We start from the raw sequence: 23539 nt of genomic DNA, 5'->3' as shown, positions 1-23539 counted from the left end.
GACTTATTTATGCACAATTCCGAAAACAAGACAGAGCTGATTCAATTCCTTGTTGGCTACTACAAGACCAATTCAGTCAGATCAAAACTAGGAATTCCACTGATTGTGACAGAACAAGAGAAAACTTGGCTGATCACACGAACTGATGTTCAAAAGCTCGAATCCTGCAACCATCATGAAGCTGACACCTGGCTTGTTCTTCATGCAAGCAAGTCTGAAGGTCCTGTTATCATCAGAGCTCCTGACACAGAGGTACTGGTCCTCCTGAGCTATGCCTATTCCATCTGTAAACCACCACATGACTGGTTTATGAAGATTGACCATCGTTATGTTATTGTGAAGAAACTAACAAATCATTATGGAGAAGGTGTGTGCAAAATTCTTCTGGCATATCACAGGATGTGACACAACATCATTCCCATTTCGCATTGGCAAGGTCAAGCCATGGAAAAAAATGTTGAAACAGGAAAAGTGCCATCTACTTCCGCAGCTGGGCAGATCCGACCAATCTGTTCAAGATGTCGAGAGTGCTAAAAGCTTCTTCAGAACTTGCATGTACTCTGGAACGGAACAAGAAAGCTTTGTTGGGACAAGGATCAGAATGTACAACAGCCAGAAGGTGAAATCTACTTGCAGCATCCTTCCAGACGAGAATAGCACCAAACAGCATCTCAAACGAAGTGACCTGCAGGCATGGCTATGGAACCAGTGTCTAAGGCAAAATAGCGAATATCCTTCCATCACTGACAGAGGATGGGAAACTACTGAGGAAGGTATTAAACCAGTATGGTTCACCTGTCCACAACTACCTCCAACACTGGCAAAGACAAAGAGCAGGAAAAGACGAATTCAAGGTATTACTTAACTTCTTTGGATCTCTAAACAATGCAGTTCATCCCAATATAAGTTGCTCATAATTAGTCCAACCATGGTTAAATTCATTTGAAGTAAATAGTCGATGTTCCTCTTGCAGGTCTCACTGACTTTGATGCCGATGAAGATGATTCTACAACAGAAGAGAGAAGCCAGCTTCGACGGAAGAAGATAGACAGGACTACCAGCAGACAATCAGAAGACAGAGAGGTCTATTGTGGAAAAAGAAAAAAAGCCAGGTAAAATCGCAGAATACCCCGAAAGTGATGACTTAATCTCATTTCAATGTTGTGGGTTTGTGCATCCTACATATTATCCAAATTTAATTTTGCAGAGGGTTACATCGAGAGTGCGAGAGATGCCGATGTCCTCACAGAAGGAGGAAAGCCGCCTCCACAAAGAAAGAGGAAGACGACAAGCAACTCGGAAAATTTTACTGGCATTACCGACAGGATTAAAATTCATGGTAAGTAATTCAGAAGTGTCCATTTAATCAAAATGTTACTTTTTGTATGATTTCCTATTTCTGAATCCTGGATAAAATTTTGCTCATTCTTTTATAGGAGATGGTGCCAAGGAAACAGCTGAAGAATCAGGAAGTGACGAGGAATACGAAGGAGCTGGAGAAAGTTCTGAAACTGATGATGACATGGAAGAATGTGCTTCAGATAACTGCGGACTTGATTCTGACTTCGAGAGTGAAGACAGCGATATAGACCTTAGTGACTGAGAATTGAAAAGCTTCTGTGCTTTTAGAACTGTGACTTTTTAAAACCATAACTAAGCATCTGGGATCATTGAGAGGGGATAGAAATACATTTCAATTCGTGTATTTTCTTGGACTAATCCCAAATAGCTTCTCCAACATTGAAATCTAGTATGGCACAGCGAGGAGAGGTCGCTGTACCTAATATGATGTCATTTTGCTGTCATTGAAAATTTATGGACCAGTGATTAGAATACCACATTTCAATCCGATTTTAATTCATTCAAAATAAAAAGTTTGATAAAATTTGAAATTATGGGGGTTATCCCATTGCTATGACGTCATTTTGACGTCAAGGAGACATCAAAGAATAGAAATAAAGGGTTATTCTGGTAGTTTAGTGACATGTTTCTATCTGTTGGTAATACCTTTATGGGGTGTAAAATGCACCAGAAAAAAGTTTGCTGTGCATTGAAATATCTGGGGCAGCCATATTGGATTTGAGGCAAAATTCAGGGTGGCCCAGAAGCTTATTTGAAAGAGTATGTTCCAAAGTACATAAATCAGCAGAGAAAACCTTGACTGGAAAAAAGGGCAGTTTTTGCCTGGTAGAGACCTGTCTATGTGAAGGCAAAGTGCTTGTTCACAAATTATCGTGTGCCTTGAATAATAATCAACCAATTCGTATTTGCCATTTATTTTAGCTCAGAAAAAAAAATCCAAAAACGAAAAACCCACAAACTTTGCTTGTTCGACAAATTACTACAAGTACAGTAAATGAAATACAAAAGTTTAACTCCATCTTTGAGATGTGGTTACTCATAAAGGACATTGACAAAAAGAAGCAGACTCTTGGTAATTGGGTAGTTTAGCGGGTTGGGTGCAGAAGCTGTGGGAGACAAGGAAGTCCAGATGCTGATCCCTCCTCCCACCAATCCCTCACCCTTTCCCCCCAGCCCCTTTACTATTGTTTCCTCCTGAGGAAATAATAAAACTGTATGACTCGGAGGGATATGTGGAAGTTCCCCGTAATGTGAAATGTGACTTCAAGTCCTCAACCCGCCCCTCCGACTTACCCCAAGTCCTGAATCCTCCTCGCAACCCCAAGCACCCAAACCCCTCCCCCCCAATCCAAGACTTCAAATCCCTCCCCACAAAGACTCAACCTCTCTCCTAACTCTGTCCCCTCTCTGCTCCCCCCTCCCATACTCTCTGTCCTCCTCTCCCCCTTTCTTCATCAAGTCCTCAACTCCACCCCCAAACCACAAATCTGCAACCCCCCCTCCTAAACCTATGTATGCCCTCCCCCCTCCCACCCCAACTTTGGCATCTCCTTCAGCTTTCTTCCCATTCTTGATATTCCTGTTCCTGTCCGTTCATTTGGAACAATGTTAAAATTGAAAAAATAATAACAATAAAAACCTTGACAATCACAATGACATGAGATTCCATCATCTCACAATTGTTCAGGGAAAATAAAATAGCGGATAAGTAAGCTAAAAATAAGTGAGCTAAATGATAAGTAAGCTAAATGATAAAAAAAAAAAATACCATCTGAGATGGGGAATCCCCGCGCCATTGAATGAAAAAGGTCATACATATTCCAGATAATGAGGGAGGTGAATTGGAAACAAGACACCATTTGGTCATCATCTCGAAAAAGATCCCCAGGGGTGAGGAACGTAGTAACCAAAAATAATTGAAATCAGATAAGCGGTTTTCAATTTATTACAAAAAACATTTTTTTCAAGATGGCCGCCCCAGTCGGCCATCTTGGATCCGGCCACGCCCAAAATCAATAGAGTTCTTCCTTTACAGGTGGTACATGTGTGACTCAAATTTCAAATTTTTATGAGTCCAAACAGTGTTTTTTTATGAGTGTTTTTTTCCAAACAGTTTATGAGTTATCGCACTCACAGCTATAAATGTTGACGCCCGGACGGACAGCCAGATGGACAGCCGGACGACCTGGGTGACAACAATATCCCCCTTCCGCCCCACAGAGGGGGATAAAAAACCACAACGGCATTCTTCCATATCATGACGTCAACAGATATGCCTCCGCCCACAATATTATTGAAGGCTTTTATGTTAAAAAAATAAGGCTGCCGAATCAGGTGATCGATAATATAATCAATTCCCCCCCCACCCCCGGACAATTTAGATAAAAAATTTTTTTTTTTTTTTAATAAAGATGACCCTCAAAAAAATTTCATACTGATTGGATAAAACGTTTGACATATGCAGTTATGACATTATAACGAAGCCACCTATGACATCTAAAAAAAAATCCGCCATATTCCCCATGGGGAGTACTTGATATGTGCCAAGTTTCAATGTTTTCCATGGAGTGGTTTCGGAGATGCAGAGGTCCAAAGTTTTGGGGTTTTTTTTTTCCAAAATAGCTGCCACACAATATGACCTATGACATCATAGTTATCCTTCAAACATTCAACATGAGTAGTCACAGCGAAGGTGAAACTTTTGTGTCAATCGGATAAGCAGTTGCAGAGAAAACAGAGAAAGTTAGTAGGCACGGACGTACGGACATATGGACAGCCCCAAAACATAACACCTCGGGCACCTTCATCAGCGGAGGCAGAAAAACAAAATACAACCAGAACTTCTCGGCCAAAGACGTTTATAATTAAACGAGCAGGATACCCGTGTTCAAAGGATCAGGGATTGTAGGCTTTGCTTATGCGAGAACTTCCAGGTACACTACATTCCTGGTTCGTCCATCATATGCATAAATGAACAAACTCGTTCCAGTCCCAACTCTGGAGCATCTGACACAAAGCTTGCCACGTGAAAAACATGGTTGGGCTACATCGAGTCCTGCTTGGTGCAGCGTTTGTCCTTGTGCCTTGCTTATCGACATGATAGAGATACCGGGAATTGGAACACTTGAATTTTAATGGCGAGGCGCTGAGAATGAGTGGTATATGGGGAAATGAACACATTCTCTCCTGAGAACTCTCCGATTGAGATCGTAGCTTCGATGAGATTTTTCATCAGCTACCGCATGACCAACCGAGTTCCGTTGCACAGTTTTGGGGAATCCAGATTGTGAAGAAGCACGACTGGTGCACCAACTTTCAATTTCAACACATGCACCGACCCGGAGGATGGAGCGAGTTCAGAAACTCAACAGGGTGGTGAACGATTTGATCCACATCAGGAACAGTCAATGGATTTATGGGAGACTTCTTCACTGGGCAAACATTCCAATAGTCGTCGAGTCAGTGGATGAACGACGTGGTTTCATGGGACTAGTATTGGCCATTGTGACAACCAATCAATATCTCCATAATTTTGTGAAACATGGGGGCAATACCCCTGGGTGCTCACCTGGGAGAATAATGATACCGAGGAGGAAGTCAATATGGGGCAGAATAAGAAAACTGTATCAATGAACCAATGCTATAGCAAAGACCAATTTTGTGGAGTAAACCTCCACCACCCCCACCCTCTCCCCCAGTAAAACCCACTTAGGGTCCGATTTTGTTAATGTCATGAACAAACTTTGGTACATCACAGGTGATGAAGGTTATGGTCAAGTTTCACCAATATTGTGTGTGTACTTTCAGAGAAGTTGCAAGTGTTTATGGACGGATGGACGGACGGATGGATGGTATGCCATCCCATAAGCTCCCCGGAACTGTTTCCGGGTGAGATGAAAATTGGGAAACACGAGCTGTTTATCAAATCGTTGTGGGAACTCACCACTGCAGCCAGATTTTCGTGAAGGGGAATGAGGCGGTCACCAGTATCAGGTTCGATTTTACCGTCACCATATATCAAGCAGAAGAGTGGCGAACTGGTGTGCACTGTGATCTCCTCGTTAGTGCACATGCATATTGGTACGGAGGGCCACTTTATCAACATCTTGCCCCAGCACCGAGGATTTTCGACTCGCATCGACTTGATCGGTTCGAGTACCCCACGGCATTATGGGTAAAGTTTGATTGAAATCACCGGCAAGAAGAATTGTCACTCCGCTCACGGGTGAACTGTTTTGAAGAATATCTTGGAGAGTTCGATCAAGTGCCTCGAACGCCTGCTTGTGTGACATGGTACATTAATTCGTCCCACATGATCAAGTTACATCGTTTGAGGAGCATTCCAAGTCCAGAATCATTTTACACATTGCACATCGCTGTGTCCATCATATCCGGATAGAGGGGTATTTTTGAAGGTGGAATGCGCTGTCCTACCGCCTTTGAGCAGATCGTCATTGCAACACCCAACGATGTTGCTTGGAATACAAAATCAAACGCATATAAACACACACAGGGACACACACATACAAAAAAAAACACACACACACACACACACCAAACGTGTCCCACAAAACACTGGGTTATAAGATGGATAGCCTGGAGCGCCCGATGAGACAGATTAGCAAATCTCAGGACAATTAACTCAGTGACCGGTATCCCTTGGTGATCTCATTTAAAAAATTGATTATGAAACAGGAAACATGGCTATCTGATTGTTGTTCACACATTGAAAAAGTGTGCTTTGAATATCTCTCAAATTAACACTTTGTCAACTGAACCCTTTAGTGAAAATGAGCGAAATGAAACAAAAAAGCCCTTTGTGTACAATATTGACAAACAAAGAAAAACACATATGGGAGAACTGCAGAGCCCAAAATGGGAAAGAGTACAAAGAGCTCGAGGATTGATCACAGCAGAATGAAAAAGGCTCAGAAAGTCTTTGATGACATCACATGGAGCTGTTTTGCCATATTAATTACCTGTGCCCACCAAAGGTGGACGGAGGTTTTGTTTTCAGCAGTCTGTTTGTTTGGTTTGTTACTTGCAAAATCGAAGGTTCATAAGTATATTGGTCGATCGACAAAGAATTTTGACTTGATTATTTTTTAGGTCGTCAACCGCCAAAATGTCACAATTTTAAACCGATCTTCACGAAATTTCACCACATGTTAGAGTTCGTGATAAGCAACGAGCCTGTTGTTTGAGGGGAAAAGGTCAGCATAGTCCAAAGGTCAACAACTTTGCCAAATTTCTAAAATCCTCAATTTTCATCCAATTAACTTGAGATTTGAAGAATATCTGCATATCAGGTTGTTGAGATCAACCACCAATTATTTTTGAGGTTAACATCGACCAAAACATCAGCATCGGCCGAATTTCGAAAATCCTCAATTTTCATCCGATTGATTTGAAATTTGAAGAGGATTTGCGTTTTATGCAACTGAATTTAACCAGCCAATTATATTTGAGGTCTAAAGGTAAAAAGGTCAATGTAGGCTGAATTTCTAAATTGCTGTTTTGAGGATTGGATTACGTGGACTAAATAACTGTTGAAATCTGGAATGACATCTGAAAATGTTAAGAAATCGGCAATGTTGATTTGGTTTTTGTGGGTATGTCCCATTACCAATCGGCTTGCTATCGCTTGCCAAGCAAGCCTTTCCTGAGCAAACATTTTGTTGAAGTTCTTGCTTAAGTGCTGAAGCCACTTGGCGAGCAGCCTACAGTAGATAGCGGTATAATGCACATAGCTCATGTCCCAATCCAGACAGAGATTACTTTACTCAAATACGAAGAGATATGTCGACAGCACATACGGACATGGTATAATTAAGTAGCTTTGGGTTTGTAAAGGGACTCTTCACGGGTGTGTGAGTGTGTGTGTGTGTGTGTGTGTGTGTGTGTGTGTGTGTGTGTGTGTGTGTGTGTGTGTGTGTGTGTGTGTGTGTGTGTGTGTGTGTGTGTGCGCACGCCTGCATGATTGGTTACTTGTGTGTGGTGCGTGGGATTAGCGTACCAAACTCGTACCTTGGCCCATGGTGCGTGGAACCGTGGTGGTGGTTTCAACTTTTAACCTCAGCAGCATCCTCCTTTGTCCTTTTTCCGCACAGCTGTTTCCAAGGCAGTTGGTTATTTTATGTGAATTGGGTTTGCTTTAGAAAGGTTATTTGGTTTCTCTTAGTGAGTTTCAAAGTAAAATATGTTTAATAACAACCGATTTCCAAGCCGTTTGCCACATTAACATGTTTTGTAAGCCAATTATTTCCAACCGTCAAACGATGATTGGCAGCTGTTTATAAAGGATAATGTTTCTCCCTAATGCACATCTCCCTGAAACGTCCATATTAAAAGTAACGTTTTATGAAATTTGTTCATTGAATATTCCCCCAAAACAAGGGTGAAAGCGACTCAAGGTTTTTGGTTGTATACAGTACGTACTGCAGTTGGTAATCATACTCCATCCAATGAGCCGATTACTGAAAAATTGCCGATATTGGGCAAGATGACTCCACCTGGTTTCACTTCTGGTTCTCGGTTTGCAGCAATGGCAGTTCTCTCTCAGGGCTCTCTGCTGATTAAGTTTCCGGTCGTTATTTGTCCCGTTTTAACGTTTATTCTCTCAACTACATGTTACTTTGTATTCCAAGCTCGGTTATGTTTCAAAAATCGTGATATTTTGTGAGTGTTCGTTGACCTTGTCTTACCGGGTTCCTTGAGGCCTACACATCCTTCCCCTCAAGGTGTACGATCAATTTTATTTGTATTCTCTCCCTATTACCTTCAATTCCGATTTTCCCCACTTTCCCAACACCCCCATCCCTCCCAACTAAACACTGTTTCTTGTTTTAAATTCAAAAGAAAAAAACACCAAAAAAACTACCTTTCTCCCTGCATACGCACGAGTCCAGATTCTTCTTCTTCTTCCTCCTTCTGCGGGCACACCATCTTCATTCTACTTGAGCTGACCCACTCTCGCCATTACCTTCACAATTTCTTCCAACAACCTTCCATTCCCGAATCTTACCTATTCTTCAAAAATACATCAAATATTAATAATCTTCCTTGTATCCTTTCTATCCATACACCTCCTGTAACCACGTGTTTCTTTACTCCCTTACTGATCGTTTTCGTTGATCCATGAGCTTCACACTGCGTTTACAGTTACAAATTTACCATACACCACCACGATTTTACATCAACCTTCCCTTTTCCGAATGTTACGCAATCCATATTTAGAATAAATAAATAAATTCACTTTTGACGATACACCTCCCATAACCAAGTGCTTCTCCCGTAACCATGTGATCTGTTTCCACCACCTGCCTTTACCCATTCAAATTCACCATTCACCTCAAGATTTTTTCTACAATCAATTTTTCTACAATTCTGCTTGGAAATCAGCAAACATTACTGCCCTGCATAAAAAAGGTGAAAAAAACAGATCCCTGCAACTACAGACAAATCAGCTTTCTCCCAATCAGCAGTAATTGTTATGGAATCCATAATCGCTTCAGACATTAAATCCTTAGTCTTCTCCAATGGCCTGATTTCCGATCATCAATTTGGTTTCAGACCAGGTCACTCCACCCTGGATATGCTGCTTCTGATCTCCCAACAATGGATGGAGGTCCTCAATGCCGGACATGAAATCAGAGCTATATTCCGAGACATATCACGTGCTTTTGACACAATCTGGCACCCTGTCCTGCTCACCAAACTCTCTTCCAATGGTATCCAAGGCCATCTACACTCATGGCTCGCAGACTTCCTCTCCTGTCGCAGTCAACGTCTGGCCCTAAATGGAGTTCTTTCATCCCCTCTTCCTGTCCTGGCTGGAGTTCCTCAAGGCAGCGTTCTGGGCCCAGTTCTTTTCTGGTTTTCATCAATGATCTCTCCAACTTTCTGGAAAATCCTCTTTCTCTTTGCTGATGACTCCACCCTCTGTCGTAACATCTGTCATCCCTCAGACCGACAAGCCGCAGCTTCTTCGTTCACTGCAGATCTGGGTAAAATCACAAATTGGTCCAACACGTGGGACATGTCTTTCATTCTGGACAAATCTCACTCTCTCACGATGTCTCTCCGAACGGACCGTTTGAACCCCCCTCCCCCCATCCACTTTCTCAACAATCCTCTGGAAGAAGTACTTTCTTTCAAGCTTCTGGGTCTCACTGTCTGCCGTGATCTTTCCTGAAAAAGCCACATATCCAACCTGCCTCCAAAGCCAGTCGCCGACTGGGAATCCTCCGTCGTGCAAAGTCCTTCCTCGGCTCACCTGACCTCCTGACCACATACAAACCTTTCATCCGCAGCCTGATGGAGTACTGCTCTCCCCTTGGCCTGGTGCTCCTGCCTCCCACCTTTCTCGGCTTCACACTGTGGAAACCAAGGCATTTCGGATAATTGGCATCTCCCGCGACGAGGCTGAGTCTTTGGGGCTCTCACTCTCTCAACGCAGGCAGGTTGGTGGTCTTTCTGTCTTCTACCGTCTCTTCTCAGGTCTCGCCCCAACCGACCCCCCCCCCCCGCTGTGTCTGCGATTTGGCCCCACCATGTTTCCACAAGGCGCTCAAGGTCCGCCAACAACGCCCTTCTGGTAAAACTACCAAACTCATGAATCACTGCTCACCTTCACCCTTTCATTCCTCTTTTTCCCCACCTTTGTAATAAACTCTCTCACTCTCTTCAATCCCACTCTTCCCTCCAGGCCTTCAAAACAGCCGTTCACCACCACCTCTTATCGCCCCCCATCCAAATCCTCGATCTTTTCTACCCCCGTTAATCCACCCCAAACACACCTCCTTCAAATTCCCTACTTTACTTCCTGAAAGTCCCTGTAATGTCTTTCTTAAATACACCGTGTTCCCAGCCCCATCCCTCTCCCTTCCACAGATCTCCGAATGTCTCTGTTCCCCACTGTTTTTTTCTTTCCCTCTTCTTCGTCCCCTTCTCTCTTGTCCTTCCCACTCCTGCCCCTCTCTTCTCATACCCCCCTTGCTGTGCATTGTGTGTTGGCTCTCAAATGAGCCTCGTCAATGTATACAAAAAAAGAAAAAAAAAGAGCGACAACGGTGTGAAAGCGATAACGGTACGAAAGCCATCACGGTGCGGAAGCGATCACAGTACGAAAGCGATCACGGTACGAAAGCGATCACGGTACGAAAGCGATCACGGTACGAAAGCGATCACGGTACGAAAGCGATCACGGTACGAAAGCGATCACGGTACGAAAGCGATCACGGTACGAAAGCGATCACGGTACGAAAGCGATCACGGTACGAAAGCGATCACGGTACGAAAGCGATCACGGTACGAAAGCGATCACGGTACGAAAGCGATCACGGTACGAAAGCGATCACGGTACGAAAGCGATCACGGTACGAAAGCGATCACGGTAGGAAAGAGATCACGGTAGGAAAGAGATCACGGTACGAAAGCGATCACGGTACGAAAGCGATCACGGTAGGAAAGAGATCACGGTAGGAAAGATCACGGTAGGAAAGAGATCACGGTACGAAAGCGATCACGGTACGAAAGCGATCACGGTACGAAAGCGATCACGGTACGAAAGCGATCACGGTACGAAAGCGATCACGGTACGAAAGCGATCACGGTACGAAAGCGATCACGGTACGAAAGCGATCACGGTACGAAAGCGATCACGGTACGAAAGCGATCACGGTACGAAAGCGATCACGGTACGAAAGCGATCACGGTACGAAAGAGATCACGGTAGGAAAGAGATCACGGTAGGAAAGAGATCACGGTAGGAAAGAGATCACGGTACGAAAGCGATCACGGTACGAAAGCAATCACGGTACGAAAGCGATAACGGTACGAAAGCGATACCGGGGTGAAAGCGATACCGGGGTGAAAGCGATACCGGCGTGAAAGCGATGAATGGATGGAAGCGATAACGGTACGAAAGCGATAACGGTACGAAAGCGATCACGGCGTGAAAGAGATACCGGCGTGAAAGCGATACCGGAGTGAAAGTGATAAAGGGACGGAAGCGATAACGGTACGAAAGCGATCACAGTACGAAAGCGATAACGGTATGGAAGCGATAACGGTGCGAAAGGGATAACAGTATGAAAGCGATAAGTGTGAAAGCGATACCGGGGTGAAAGCGATAACGGGGTGAAAGCATTACCGGTGTGAAAGCGATAACGGAACTCAAGCGATAACGGTATGAAAGCGATCACGGTACGAAAGCGATCATGGTAAGAAAGCGATCACGGTACGAAAGCGATCATGGTAAGAAAGCGATCACGGTACGAAAGCAATACCGGTGAAAGCGATACCGGGGTGAAAGCAATACCGGGGTGAAAGCGATACCGGGGTGAAAGCGATACCGGGGTGAAAGCGATACCGGGGTGAAAGCGATGAAGGGATGGAAGTGATAACGGTATGAAAGCGATAACGGTATGGAAGTGATAAAGGGATGGAAGCGATAATGGTACGAAAGCGATAAAGGGATGGAAGCGATAACGGACCGAAAGCGATGACGGCGTGAAAGAGATAACGGTGTGAAAGCGATACCAGGGTGAAATTGACAATGGTGTGAAAGCGATAACAGAACGAAAGCGATAACGGAACAAAAGCGATAACAGAACGAAAGCGATAACGGAACAAAAGCGATAACGGTACGAAAGAGATCACGGCGTGAAAGCGATGCCGGGGTGAAAGCAATAACGGGGTGAAAGCGTTACCGGTGTGAAAGCGATAACGGAAAGAAAGCGATAAAGGAACGAAAGCGATAACAGTGTGAAAGCGATACCGGGGTGAAACCGATAATGGAACGAAAGCGATAACGGTACGAAAGCGATCACGGTGTGAAAGTGATACCGGGGTGAAAGCCATACCGGGGTGAAAGCGATAACGACCGAAAGCGATAACGGACCGAAAGCGATAACGGTACGAAAGCGATAACGGTACGGAAGCGATAACGGTACGAAAGCAAGAAAGGTACGAAAGCAAGAAAGGTACGAAAGCGATAAAAGGGTGAAAGCGATACTGGGGTGAAAGCGATACCGGGGTGAAAGCATTACTGGTGTGAAAGCGATAATGGAACGAAAGCGATAACGGTGTGAAATCTATAACGGTGTGAAAGCGATAACGGAACGAAAGTGATAACGGTACGAAAGCGATCACGGCGTGAAAGCGATACCGGAGTGAAAGCGATACCGGGGTGAAAGCATGACCGGTCTGAAAGCGATAACGGAACGAAATCGAAAACGGACTGAAAGCGATAACGGTACGAAAGCGATAACAGTGTGAAAGCGATACCGGGGTGAAAGTGTTACCGGTGTGAAAGCCATAACGGAACGAAAGCGATCACGGTACGAAAGCGATCATGGTTCGAAAGCGATCACGGTACGAAAGCGATGCCGGGGTGAAAGCGATGCCGGGATGAAAGCGATGCCGGGGTGAAAGCGATACCGGCGTGAAAGCGATGAAGGGATGGAAGTGATAACGGTACGAAAGCGATAACGGTATGGAAGCGATAAAGGGATGGAAGCGATAACGGTACTGAAGCGATAAAGGGAGGAAGGGATAACGGTACGGAAGCGAGAACGGTACGAAAGCCATACCAGGGTGAAAGCGATACCGGGGTGAAAGCGATACTGGTGTGAAAGCGATAACGGAACAAAAGCGATAACGGAACGAAAGCGATTACGGTGTGAAATCTATACGGTGTGAAAGCGATAACGGAACGAAAGCGATAACGAACCGAAAGCGACAACGGTGTGAAAGCGATACCAGAGTGAAAGCGATACCGGGGTGAAAGCATTACCGGTGTGAAAGCGATAACGGATCAAAAGCGATAACGGGACAAAAGCGACAACGGTACGAAAGCGATAACAGTGTGAAAGCGATACCGGGGTGAAAGAGATACCGGGATGAAAGCGTTACCGGTGTGAAAGCGATAACGGAACGAAAGCGATCACGGAACGAAAGCGATCACGGAACGAAAGCGATAACGGTATGAAAGCGATCATGGTAAGAAAGCGATCACGGTACGAAAGCGATACCGGGATGAAAGCGATGCCGGGGTGAAAGCGATACCGGGGTAAAAGCGATAACGGCGTGAAAGCGATGAAGGGATGGAAGTGATAATGGTACGAGAGCGATAACGGTATGAAAGCGATCACGGTACAAAAGCGATCACGGTACGAAAGCGATCATGGTAAGAAAGCGATCACGGTACGAAAGCGATAACGGTATGGAAGCGATAAAGGGATGGAAGCGATAACGGTACTGAAGCGATAAAGGGAGGAAGGGATAACGGTACGGAAGCGAGAACGGTACGAAAGCCATACCAGGGTGAAAGCGATACCGGGGTGAAAGCGATACTGGTGTGAAAGCGATAACGGAACAAAAGCGATAACGGAACGAAAGCGATTACGGTGTGAAATCTATACGGTGTGAAAGCGATAACGGAACGAAAGCGATAACGAACCGAAAGCGACAACGGTGTGAAAGCGATACCAGAGTGAAAGCGATACCGGGGTGAAAGCATTACCGGTGTGAAAGCGATAACGGATCAAAAGCGATAACGGGACAAAAGCGACAACGGTACGAAAGCGATAACAGTGTGAAAGCGATACCGGGGTGAAAGAGATACCGGGATGAAAGCGTTACCGGTGTGAAAGCGATAACGGAACGAAAGCGATCACGGTACGAAAGCGATGCCGGGGTGAAAGCGATGCCGGGATGAAAGCGATGCCGGGGTGAAAGCGATACCGGCGTGAAAGCGATGAAGGGATGGAAGTGATAACGGTACGAAAGCGATAACGGTATGGAAGCGATAAAGGGATGGAAGCGATAACGGTACTGAAGCGATAAAGGGAGGAAGGGATAACGGTACGGAAGCGAGAACGGTACGAAAGCCATACCAGGGTGAAAGCGATACCGGGGTGAAAGCGATACTGGTGTGAAAGCGATAACGGAACAAAAGCGATAACGGAACGAAAGCGATTACTGTGTGAAATCTATACGGTGTGAAAGCGATAACGGAACGAAAGCGATAACGAACCGAAAGCGACAACGGTGTGAAAGCGATACCAGAGTGAAAGCGATACCGGGGTGAAAGCATTACCGGTGTGAAAGCGATAACGGATCAAAAGCGATAACGGGACAAAAGCGACAACGGTACGAAAGCGATAACAGTGTGAAAGCGATACCGGGGTGAAAGAGATACCGGGATGAAAGCGTTACCGGTGTGAAAGCGATAACGGAACGAAAGCGATCACGGAACGAAAGCGATCACGGAACGAAAGCGATAACGGTATGAAAGCGATCACGGTACGAAAGCGATCATGGTAAGAAAGCGTTCACGGTACGAAAGCGATACCGGGATGAAAGCGATGCCGGGGTGAAAGCGATACCGGGGTAAAAGCGATAACGGCGTGAAAGCGATGAAGGGATGGAAGTGATAATGGTACGAGAGCGATAACGGTATGAAAGCGATCACGGTACAAAAGCGATCACGGTACGAAAGCGATCATGGTAAGAAAGCGATCACGGTACGAAAGCGATACCGGGATGAAAGCGATGCCGGAGTGAAAGCGATACCGGGGTAAAAGCGATGAAGGGATGGAAGTGATAACGGTACGAAAGCGATAACGGTATGGAAGCGATAAAGGGATGGAAGCGATAACGGTACGAAAGCGATAACGGTACGAAAGCGATAAAGGGATGGAAGCGATAATGGAACGAAAGCGATGACGGCGTGAAAGAGATAACGGTGTGAAAGCGATACTGGCGTGAAAGCGATACTGGCGTGAAAGCGATACCGGCGTGAAAGCGATACCGGCGTGAAAGCGATACCGGCATGAAAGTGATTAAGGGACGGAAGCGATCACGGTACGAAAGCGATCACGGCGTGAAAGAGATACCGGGGTGAAAGCGATACCGGCGTGAAAGCGATACCGGCGTGAACGCGATACCGGGGTGAGCGCGATACCGGGGTGAGCGCGATACCGGCGTGAGCGCGATACCGGCGTGAAAGCGATACCGGCGTGAAAGCGATACCGGCGTGAAAGCGATACCGGCGTGAAAGCGATACCGGCGTGAAAGCGATACCGGCGTGAAAGCGATACCGGCGTGAAAGCGATACCAGAGTGAAAGTGATAAAGGGACGGAAGCGTTAACGGTCCGAAAGCGATAACGGTAAGGAAGCGATAACAGTGTGAAAGCAATACCGGGGTGAAAGCGTTACCGGAGTGAAAGCGATTACGGAACGAAAGCGATAACGGTGTGAAAGCAATACCAGGGTGAAATTGACAATGGTGTGAAAGCGATAACGGAACGAAAGCGATAACGGAACGAAAGCGAAAACGGTACGAAAGAGATCACGGCGTGAAAGCGATACCGGGGTGAAAGCGTTACCGGTGTGAAAGCAACAACGGAAAGAAAGAGATAAAGGAACAAAAGCGATAACAGTGTGAAAGCGATACCGGGGTGAAAGCGACAATGGAACGAAAGCGATAACGGGGTGAAAGCCATACCGGGGTGAAAGCGATAACGGTGTGAAAGCGACAAGGACCGAAAGCGATAACGGACCGAAAACAATAACGGACCGAAAGCGATAACGGACCGAAAGCGATAACGGTACGAAAGCAAGAAAGGTACGAAAGCGATAAAAGGGTGAAAGTGATACCGGGGTGAAAGCATTAATGGTGTGAAAGCGATAATGGAACGAAAGCGATAACGGTGTGAAATCTATAACGGTGTGAAAGCGATAACGGAACGAAAGCGATAACGGGACGAAAGCGATACCGGAGTGAAAGCGATACCGGAGTGAAAGTGATACCGGGGTGAAAGCATGACCGGTGTGAAAGCGATAACGGAACGAAAGCGAAAACGGAACGAAAGCGATAACAGTACGAAAGCGATACCGGGGTGAAAGCGATACCGGGGTGAAAGCGATACCGGGGTGAAAGCGATACCGGGGTGAAAGCGATACCGGGGTGAAAGCGATACCGGGGTGAAAGCGATACCGGGGTGAAAGCGATACCGGGGTGAAAGCGATACCGGGGTGAAAGCCATAACGGAACGAAAACGATAACGGTACGAAAGCGATCATGGTACGAAAGCGATCACGGTACGAAAGCGATACCGGGGTCAAAGCGATTCCGGGGTAAAAGCAATACCGGGGTGAAAGCGATACCGGGGTGAAAGCGATACCGAGGTGAAAGCGATGAAGGGATGGAAGTGATAACGGTACGAAAGCGATAACGGTATGGAAGCGATAATGGTACGAAAGCGATAACGGTACGAAAGCGATAACGGTATGGAAGCGATAATGGTACGAAAGCGATAACGGTACGGAAGCGATAAAGGGATGGAAGGGATAACGGGATGGAAGCGATAACGGTACGAAAGAGATACCAGGGTGAAAGCGATACCGGAGGGAAAGCGATACCGGCGTGAAAGCTATTACGGCGTGAAAGCGATAAAGGGATGGAAGCGATGACGGTACGAAAGAGATAACGGTACGAAAGCGATAACGGTACGAAAGCGATAACGGGACGAAAACGATACCGGGGTGAAAGCGATACCAGGGTGAAAGCGTCACCGGTGTGAAAGCGATAACGGAACGAAAGCGATAAGGGTGTGAAAGCGATACCAGGGTGAAATCGATAACGGTGTGAAAGCGATAACGGTACGAAAGCGATCACGGCGTGAAAGCGATACCGGGGTGAAAGCAATACCGGGGTGAAAGCGTTACTGGTGCGAAAGTGATAACGGAGCGAAAGCGATAACGGACCGAAAGCGATAACGGTATGGAAGCGATAATGGTACGAAAGCAAGAAAGGTACGAAAGCGATAAAAGGGTGAAAGCGATACCGGGGTGAAAGCGATACCGGGGTGAAAGCATTACTGGTGTGAAAGCGATAATGGAACGAAAGCGATAACGGTGTGAAATCTATAACGGTGTGAAAGCGATAACGGAACGAAAGCGATAACGGTACGAAAGCTATACCGGGGTGAAAGCCATCCCGGTGTGAAAGCGATAACGGTGAGAAAGCGATAACGGTGAGAAAGTGATAATGGTGTGAAAGCGATTATGGTGTGAAAGCGATCACAGTATGGAAGTGATACCGGTACAGCGTACCGTGATAGTAATACTGTTACGGTGATGACGATGGATACCGACCTGTGCCCATGACCAACACTGAGATCTCGCTTGAAGACAAAATCGTTTTTAATACAAGTTGAAGTTGAAAGTAAAATAACTGTTCTCGTCATGGGGGGGGGGGCGGGGGGGGAGGAAGTCCCGTGTGGGAATACTTTGAAAAATTACCATGTGAATGAAAAAAATCACCGTACGTCAAATATGAATATGTAATGGACCATTGCATATTTTTGGAACATGCTAAAAAAATTAACTACTAATTAAAAAAAGTAATATCGATGTACCAGTATATAATGGTATGATCCCACCGGTATATCTATAACGAAAAAAAAAACCCTGGAGTGGCACGGAAAGAACACGTGTCAAATGTGGAAGTGCAAGTACAATATTCCAATCCAATCCAATCCAATCCATCCTCGTTGCCACAACCATGGTGGGCCAGTCACGTCATTTTGATGGATGTGGAAACAATGTGACAAACAATGTCATATGGAGAGTCATCATGTGACAGGCAACATATCGGTGGGCAGTAGCTGCACTGCAAGGAGATTAAAAGGCACTGAAAGGCAGCAAATATCGGCATTGAGACTTGGCATAAATCAGCTCATCGAGTTTTAGTGGAGGATATGAAAGGAGTTGAAAACTTGGAGAAGTCATGCACGGATAATGATTTGAAACATCATAATTGAGCTCAGTCCGATAGAATGGTGCAGTGGTAATTGACTTCCCTGGAAACCGACTGCTCTGGATTTGATTGGCGGCACATATAGAAAACCGGCTGATTGGTGTTTCACTATAACAATTTTTTTCCCTTTTTTCTCAATATATATATATATATATATATATATATATATATATATATATATATATATATATATATATATATATATATATATATATATATATATATATATATATATGTGTGTGTATGTATATATATATATATATATATATATATATATATATATATATATATATATATATATATATATATATATATATATATATATCTGTGTGTATATATTGTTACGGCTATGGAAATTCACAATACACCATAAAGGGTCATTAGATCAGTTATGATGCTAAGTTTATGTGCAGATAGGTCCCCACCATTGTTTAAAGGGGATCTCTTCGTGTTCACCGGGCTGCGACCCTTTGAGATAGCCGTTTTTCTTTATCTATCGTTATTTTGAGCCACCATTGCAACAAACCTCCACGGAAACAACAACCACCACCAACTATGCCACAACGCCCACCACGCTCACACGACCTCCACAACAATCACCTTCATCTTTGCCACTACGCCCGCTTACGAACGCCATCCTTCACGGACCACTGTAAGACAGTTTCAGCGTCGGAAACCGTCCGAGAAGGATTGGCAGGACAAAAGCACTTGTGAGGCCTGTGGGGTTTTTTTCCGGCCATTTTTCCCCGCGCTTGGTGTGAAGGAAAGGGGGAGGGCAGCTCGCCGCCGATTGATGGATGAACAGCGTGAGGCGGTCGGGGTGAGGGAACGCCCCTTTTCGGGAACCTTCTCGAAGGAAGGTGGAGCCGAAAATGGGGAGGAGCGAAGGGCGGAGCCCCGCGCTATATAAGGCGGACCGCGCGCGAAGCTCACTGTCTCTGTCTGGGTCGTCGACGTCATCCTCTCTCTGTCTGGGTCGTCGACGTCATCCCCTCTCTGTCTGGGTCGTCGACGTCATCCCCTCTCTGTCTGGGTCGTCGACGTCATCCCCTCTCTGTCTGGGTCGTCGACGTCATCCCCTCTCTGTCTGGGTCGTCGACGTCATCCCCTCTCTGTCTGGGTCGTCGACGTCATCCTCTCTCTGTCTGGGTCGTCGACGTCATCCCCTCTCTGTCTGGGTCGTCGACGTCATCCTCTCTCTGTCTGGGTCGTCGACGTCATCCTCTCTCTGTCTTGGTCGTCAACGTCATCCTCTCTCTGTCCGGGTCGTCGATGTCACTCTCTCTGTCAGGGTCGTGTTGGATTCTACTCGCTCTCTTGGTGGACGTCATCCTCTCGCTTCATCTTCGAGCTCTCTCTTGGTGGTCGAGGTCAGGCTCTCTCATCTTGGCGTTGGGCGACCTGTCGGTGAAGGCGCGGGCCGGTGGCAAATCCAGGCGACGCCGGAGAGAACTCACCGACCACATCATCGCAAAGGCCGAAGAGCAGGCGCGGCTACGCTAGCTACCGTGGGAACAAGGCGTCGCGACCTGCCCACCGTCACACCTCGAGGGGGCTGGTAACCAGCACGGTCTTGCGGGCCTTTTTGGTCATCCACGGCCCACGACCATAAAGGTTTACGAACCCCGTCTACCTCCCTGCCTATGGGGACGGTTTCCCTGTTGTTTTTGTATGCATGCTGTGGCACCGTGTCCTGTTAAGTAACGACTGTGTAAGTGACTGTAGATAATAATCGTAGTCGTTGTATTGCTTTTTATTTGCCTTGCTTGTATATTGCATAACTGTATACGTGTTGCTGGAATAAATGTCCTTGTGTGCAATGTATCCCGTTCGTCGCATCCTCCTTTCACCCCATTAAAATGCCATCTTGCATCGTGGAATGAGTAGTGGGTTTTAAACACCCGATAAATAATCTGAACCGTCGAGGTCAGCGATAACACCGCTCGGTTATCCCTGTAGCACAGAAAGAACAGCTGAAGCACTTCGTGTCCTAAGCCGACCTGCGGCGTGGTGCAACCCCTCGGTAGGTTACCCGCGCGGGTATTTCGGTATATCGACATTCAGCGATTCACCCTATTTCGCGCTGGTAGAATGCGGACTGGGTTGTGGTGAGGTTAAACCCCCACCCGCGACTGGCTCCTGGCGGTAGTTCCAGGAGGGTCACGACTGAATTGTCCGTCTGGTGGGCGACGCGGCTGCCATTAGAGGTACGCGGCCGATTGCACGCCAGGCAGGCCAGAATTCGTAACAGTATGTGTATACAATATATGTATATATATACAGGGTGTCCCAAAAAAATATACTCACATTTTGGCTCCTCATACCTCATTGAATTTTTCATTTTTTTTCAGATCAAATTGACCAAATAATGGCAGAAATACGACTAGGTTTTGAAGAAAGAAAATGTGTCATAAAGTGCTACTGGAAGCACAAAAACATCATGGAAGTGCAAAGAATTTAGAAGACATTTTCACAAAGATCCACCAATGCCACCATTGCTCGCATCCGAGATAAGTTTGAAACAGATGGAACTATGCATGACGTCCAAAAGGAGCGTTCAGCAAGACCACAGTCATCAACCACCCCTGCAAAGGAAAATCAATTGCTGGAAACCCTCCACCGATCCCCACAAAAATCTGTACGACAAATGGCTCGTGAGACAGGAATCCCAAAATCAAGCGCCCATCGCATTTTGAAGTGAATTAATTGGAAAAGTTACATTCCAAAATTAATTTACGCTCTAAATGAAGACGATCCTGACCGGAGAGCTGAATTTTGTGAGTGGTATCTGGGCAAATGCGAAGAAGATGCAGCATTTCCATCCAAAATTGTTTGGAGCGATGAGGCCAACTTCAAGTTAAATGGCTCAATTAACCGACACAATTGCACCTACTGGGCTCCTGAAAATCCGCATGTTACTATGGAACACCATTTAAACTTACCAGGGGTTACTGTGTGGTGTGGGATATCAGCATTGGGTATCCTAGGGCCATTCTTTTTTGACCAAACTGTCACTGGGGATGTTTACTTCAACTTGCTGCAGGAATCCGTCGGTCCACGTGTCGAAGAGATATTTGGTGACGAAGAGATTTACTTTCAGCAAGATGGAGCACCTCTCCACTACCACCGTGATGCAAGGGCCTATCTCGAAGCAACTTTTCCGAACAGATGGATTGGGCGAAGAGGTAGTGTTGAATTCCCTGCGCGTTCCCCAGACCTCACTCCAATGGACTTCTTTTTCTGGGGATATCTCAAAGATAAGGTTTACGGCTCAAAACCAGAAACAGTCGATGAGCTGAAAGGGGATATTGAAAGACAATGTCTTGCAGTTCCAAATGAAATGATTCGTAACACTGTTGAATCCATTGGTCCGCGTTATCGGCTGTGTTTGGAATGTGATGGTCGTCAGTTTGAACATTTGTAAACATGCATTTATCCATTTATACATTTAACCATAAATATTGTTTCTAAGTCAATAAACAACGCATTTATTATCATTTAAAGCAGGGGTCTCAAACCTTTTTGGGCGGAGGGCCACAAAACCAAAGTGGTGAGGGGCGGAGGGCCGCAGCCGCCGCATCCAAAAAAAGGACGCTAAATTCCGGGAAAAAAATATACAGTAGACTAGGCGTAAGTCGTCACCATCGGGACCGAGAAAAAAGTGACGACTTAGGCGTATGCGAACGTTCATGATGACTGTGGGGTGAAAGATGAAGTTGCGCGTGACCTGGACACGTACATGTGAGAGGGCGCAACAATCTCAAAGCCGGCTATTGTACCAAAAGGGAAACACAATCCTCGGGGCAGAGGTGGGGGTTCATTGGTTACTTGGAAAGTGATCAAGCAAAGATGGAATTCATGAATCACTTTATCAAAAGTAAAGATAATGAACAACTGTAAGACAACTCGTATACCATCAGTGATGGTATATGACCATCGACAAATGTGGAATGAATGGCTCTTAGAATTCATTCATTAGAATGAATGTAGAATGGGTTTTCATATGGAATGAAAGCTCATATACCATCGACAAATTACATGACACACATGACATTATTTGCCTGCATGTGACTTGCTTACAAGCTCGTCCATGAGCCTTCGATCACGGGATTGAAAAATTTGTACATTTCCAAAAAGGACACAGATGTATCAACGTTTCTCACGTGGATAACAAGGACGTCATGGAATGGTGAAAAGAATCAGTTCAATAATCTCTCTGGGTTTTTATGGTTTTCATGAGCAGTGAATAACTGCCTGGAAAGTTTGATTCGATGATTAGTTTTAAAAAGGTTTTCACTGGTTCAAGGTAAGCTCAGGGTGCAGCAGGAAATAAATTTCTCCATTACAAGGACAGCACACCAGGAAGAGCGCTATAAATATGTTTATGGAAAGGGAAAGAGCGGGTGAATCAAGCCGTCGTCGACTCTATTTAAAATCCGGTGCACAAGGATCATATCATGGCAGTCGATAACCTGAAAGGTCGTGGGCTTTCTGCATTTGCATGGAGATGGAAAGACAGACAGAGGGACAGACTTTGTCCACCATTTTATTACAGAAAAGCAAATACAACTCATCGCTTCGCTCACGGGAATATTACGGGGGGGTTGGTGGGAGAGACAAAGGTGGAGGGGGAGAAAGGAGGGAGCGGAGGGAGAGAGTAGGAAGGGGGAGCAAGGAGGGTGGGGAAACCCAGAGGGGATGAGGAAGGATGGAGCTCAGAAGGAAGGAAGAAGCGAGGAAATGGGGGGAAGGAATGGGAAGTGCGACACTTTACAATACGTTGCAATACACTCCGGGAGGGAGGTGGTAGTGAGGAGGATAAGGGAGAGAAGTAGGGGTAGAAGGTGGAAGTGGGGGGGGGGGGGTTCGGGTTCTGGACTTGTGTTTGGCAGTGGGACTTGTGGAGAAAGGGTGGGGGGGGGAATTTAAGATTCAACAAAATGAGGGAGGTAAATACAGCAAGTGGAGATCACCCAGAGATTACCATGGGGTGTAGAGAGAGGAGGGGGTTTGGGAGGAGGTAAGGCTATGAGGAGGCGGAGGGGAAGACAGTGTGAGGCGAGGGGAAGACAGTGTGAGGTGGAGGGGAAGACAGTGTGAGGCGAGGGGAAGACAGTGTGAGGCGAGGGGAAGACAGTGTGAGGCGAGGGGAAGACAGTGTGAGGCGAGGGGAAGACAGTGTGAGGCGAGGGGAAGACAGTGTGAGGCGAGGGGAAGACAGTGTGAGGCGAGGGGAAGACAGTGTGAGGCGAGGGGAAGACAGCGTGAGGCGAGGGGAAGACAGCGTGAGGCGAGGGGAAGACAGCGTGAGGCGAGGGGAAGACAGCGTGAGGCGAGGGGAAGACAGC

General features: G+C 46.1%; 2 protein-coding genes across 2 annotated transcripts in view; one reads left to right on the top strand and one right to left on the bottom strand.

Moving 5' to 3' along the window:
• The window catches only part of LOC147022502 (contactin-associated protein-like 5), a 774700-nt gene that overhangs the window by 198301 nt on the left and 552860 nt on the right, over positions 1-23539 (bottom strand). The gene's annotated exons all lie outside the window — the stretch shown is intronic.
• On the top strand, positions 440-1630 carry LOC147022504 (uncharacterized). The gene is made up of 3 exons (XM_085893467.1): positions 440-854; positions 974-1112; positions 1432-1630. Exons 1-3 carry the CDS (start codon positions 455-457, stop codon positions 1601-1603), a joined length of 711 nt encoding a protein of 236 aa, XP_085749593.1. The 5' UTR covers positions 440-454; the 3' UTR covers positions 1604-1630.

This window comes from Eptatretus burgeri, chromosome 8 (genome assembly GCF_056783735.1).
Source record: "Eptatretus burgeri isolate ZD-2024b chromosome 8, Ebu_testis_v1, whole genome shotgun sequence".
NCBI lineage: Eukaryota > Metazoa > Chordata > Myxini > Myxiniformes > Myxinidae > Eptatretus > Eptatretus burgeri.
This window is presented reverse-complemented; position numbering and strand designations above follow the sequence as displayed.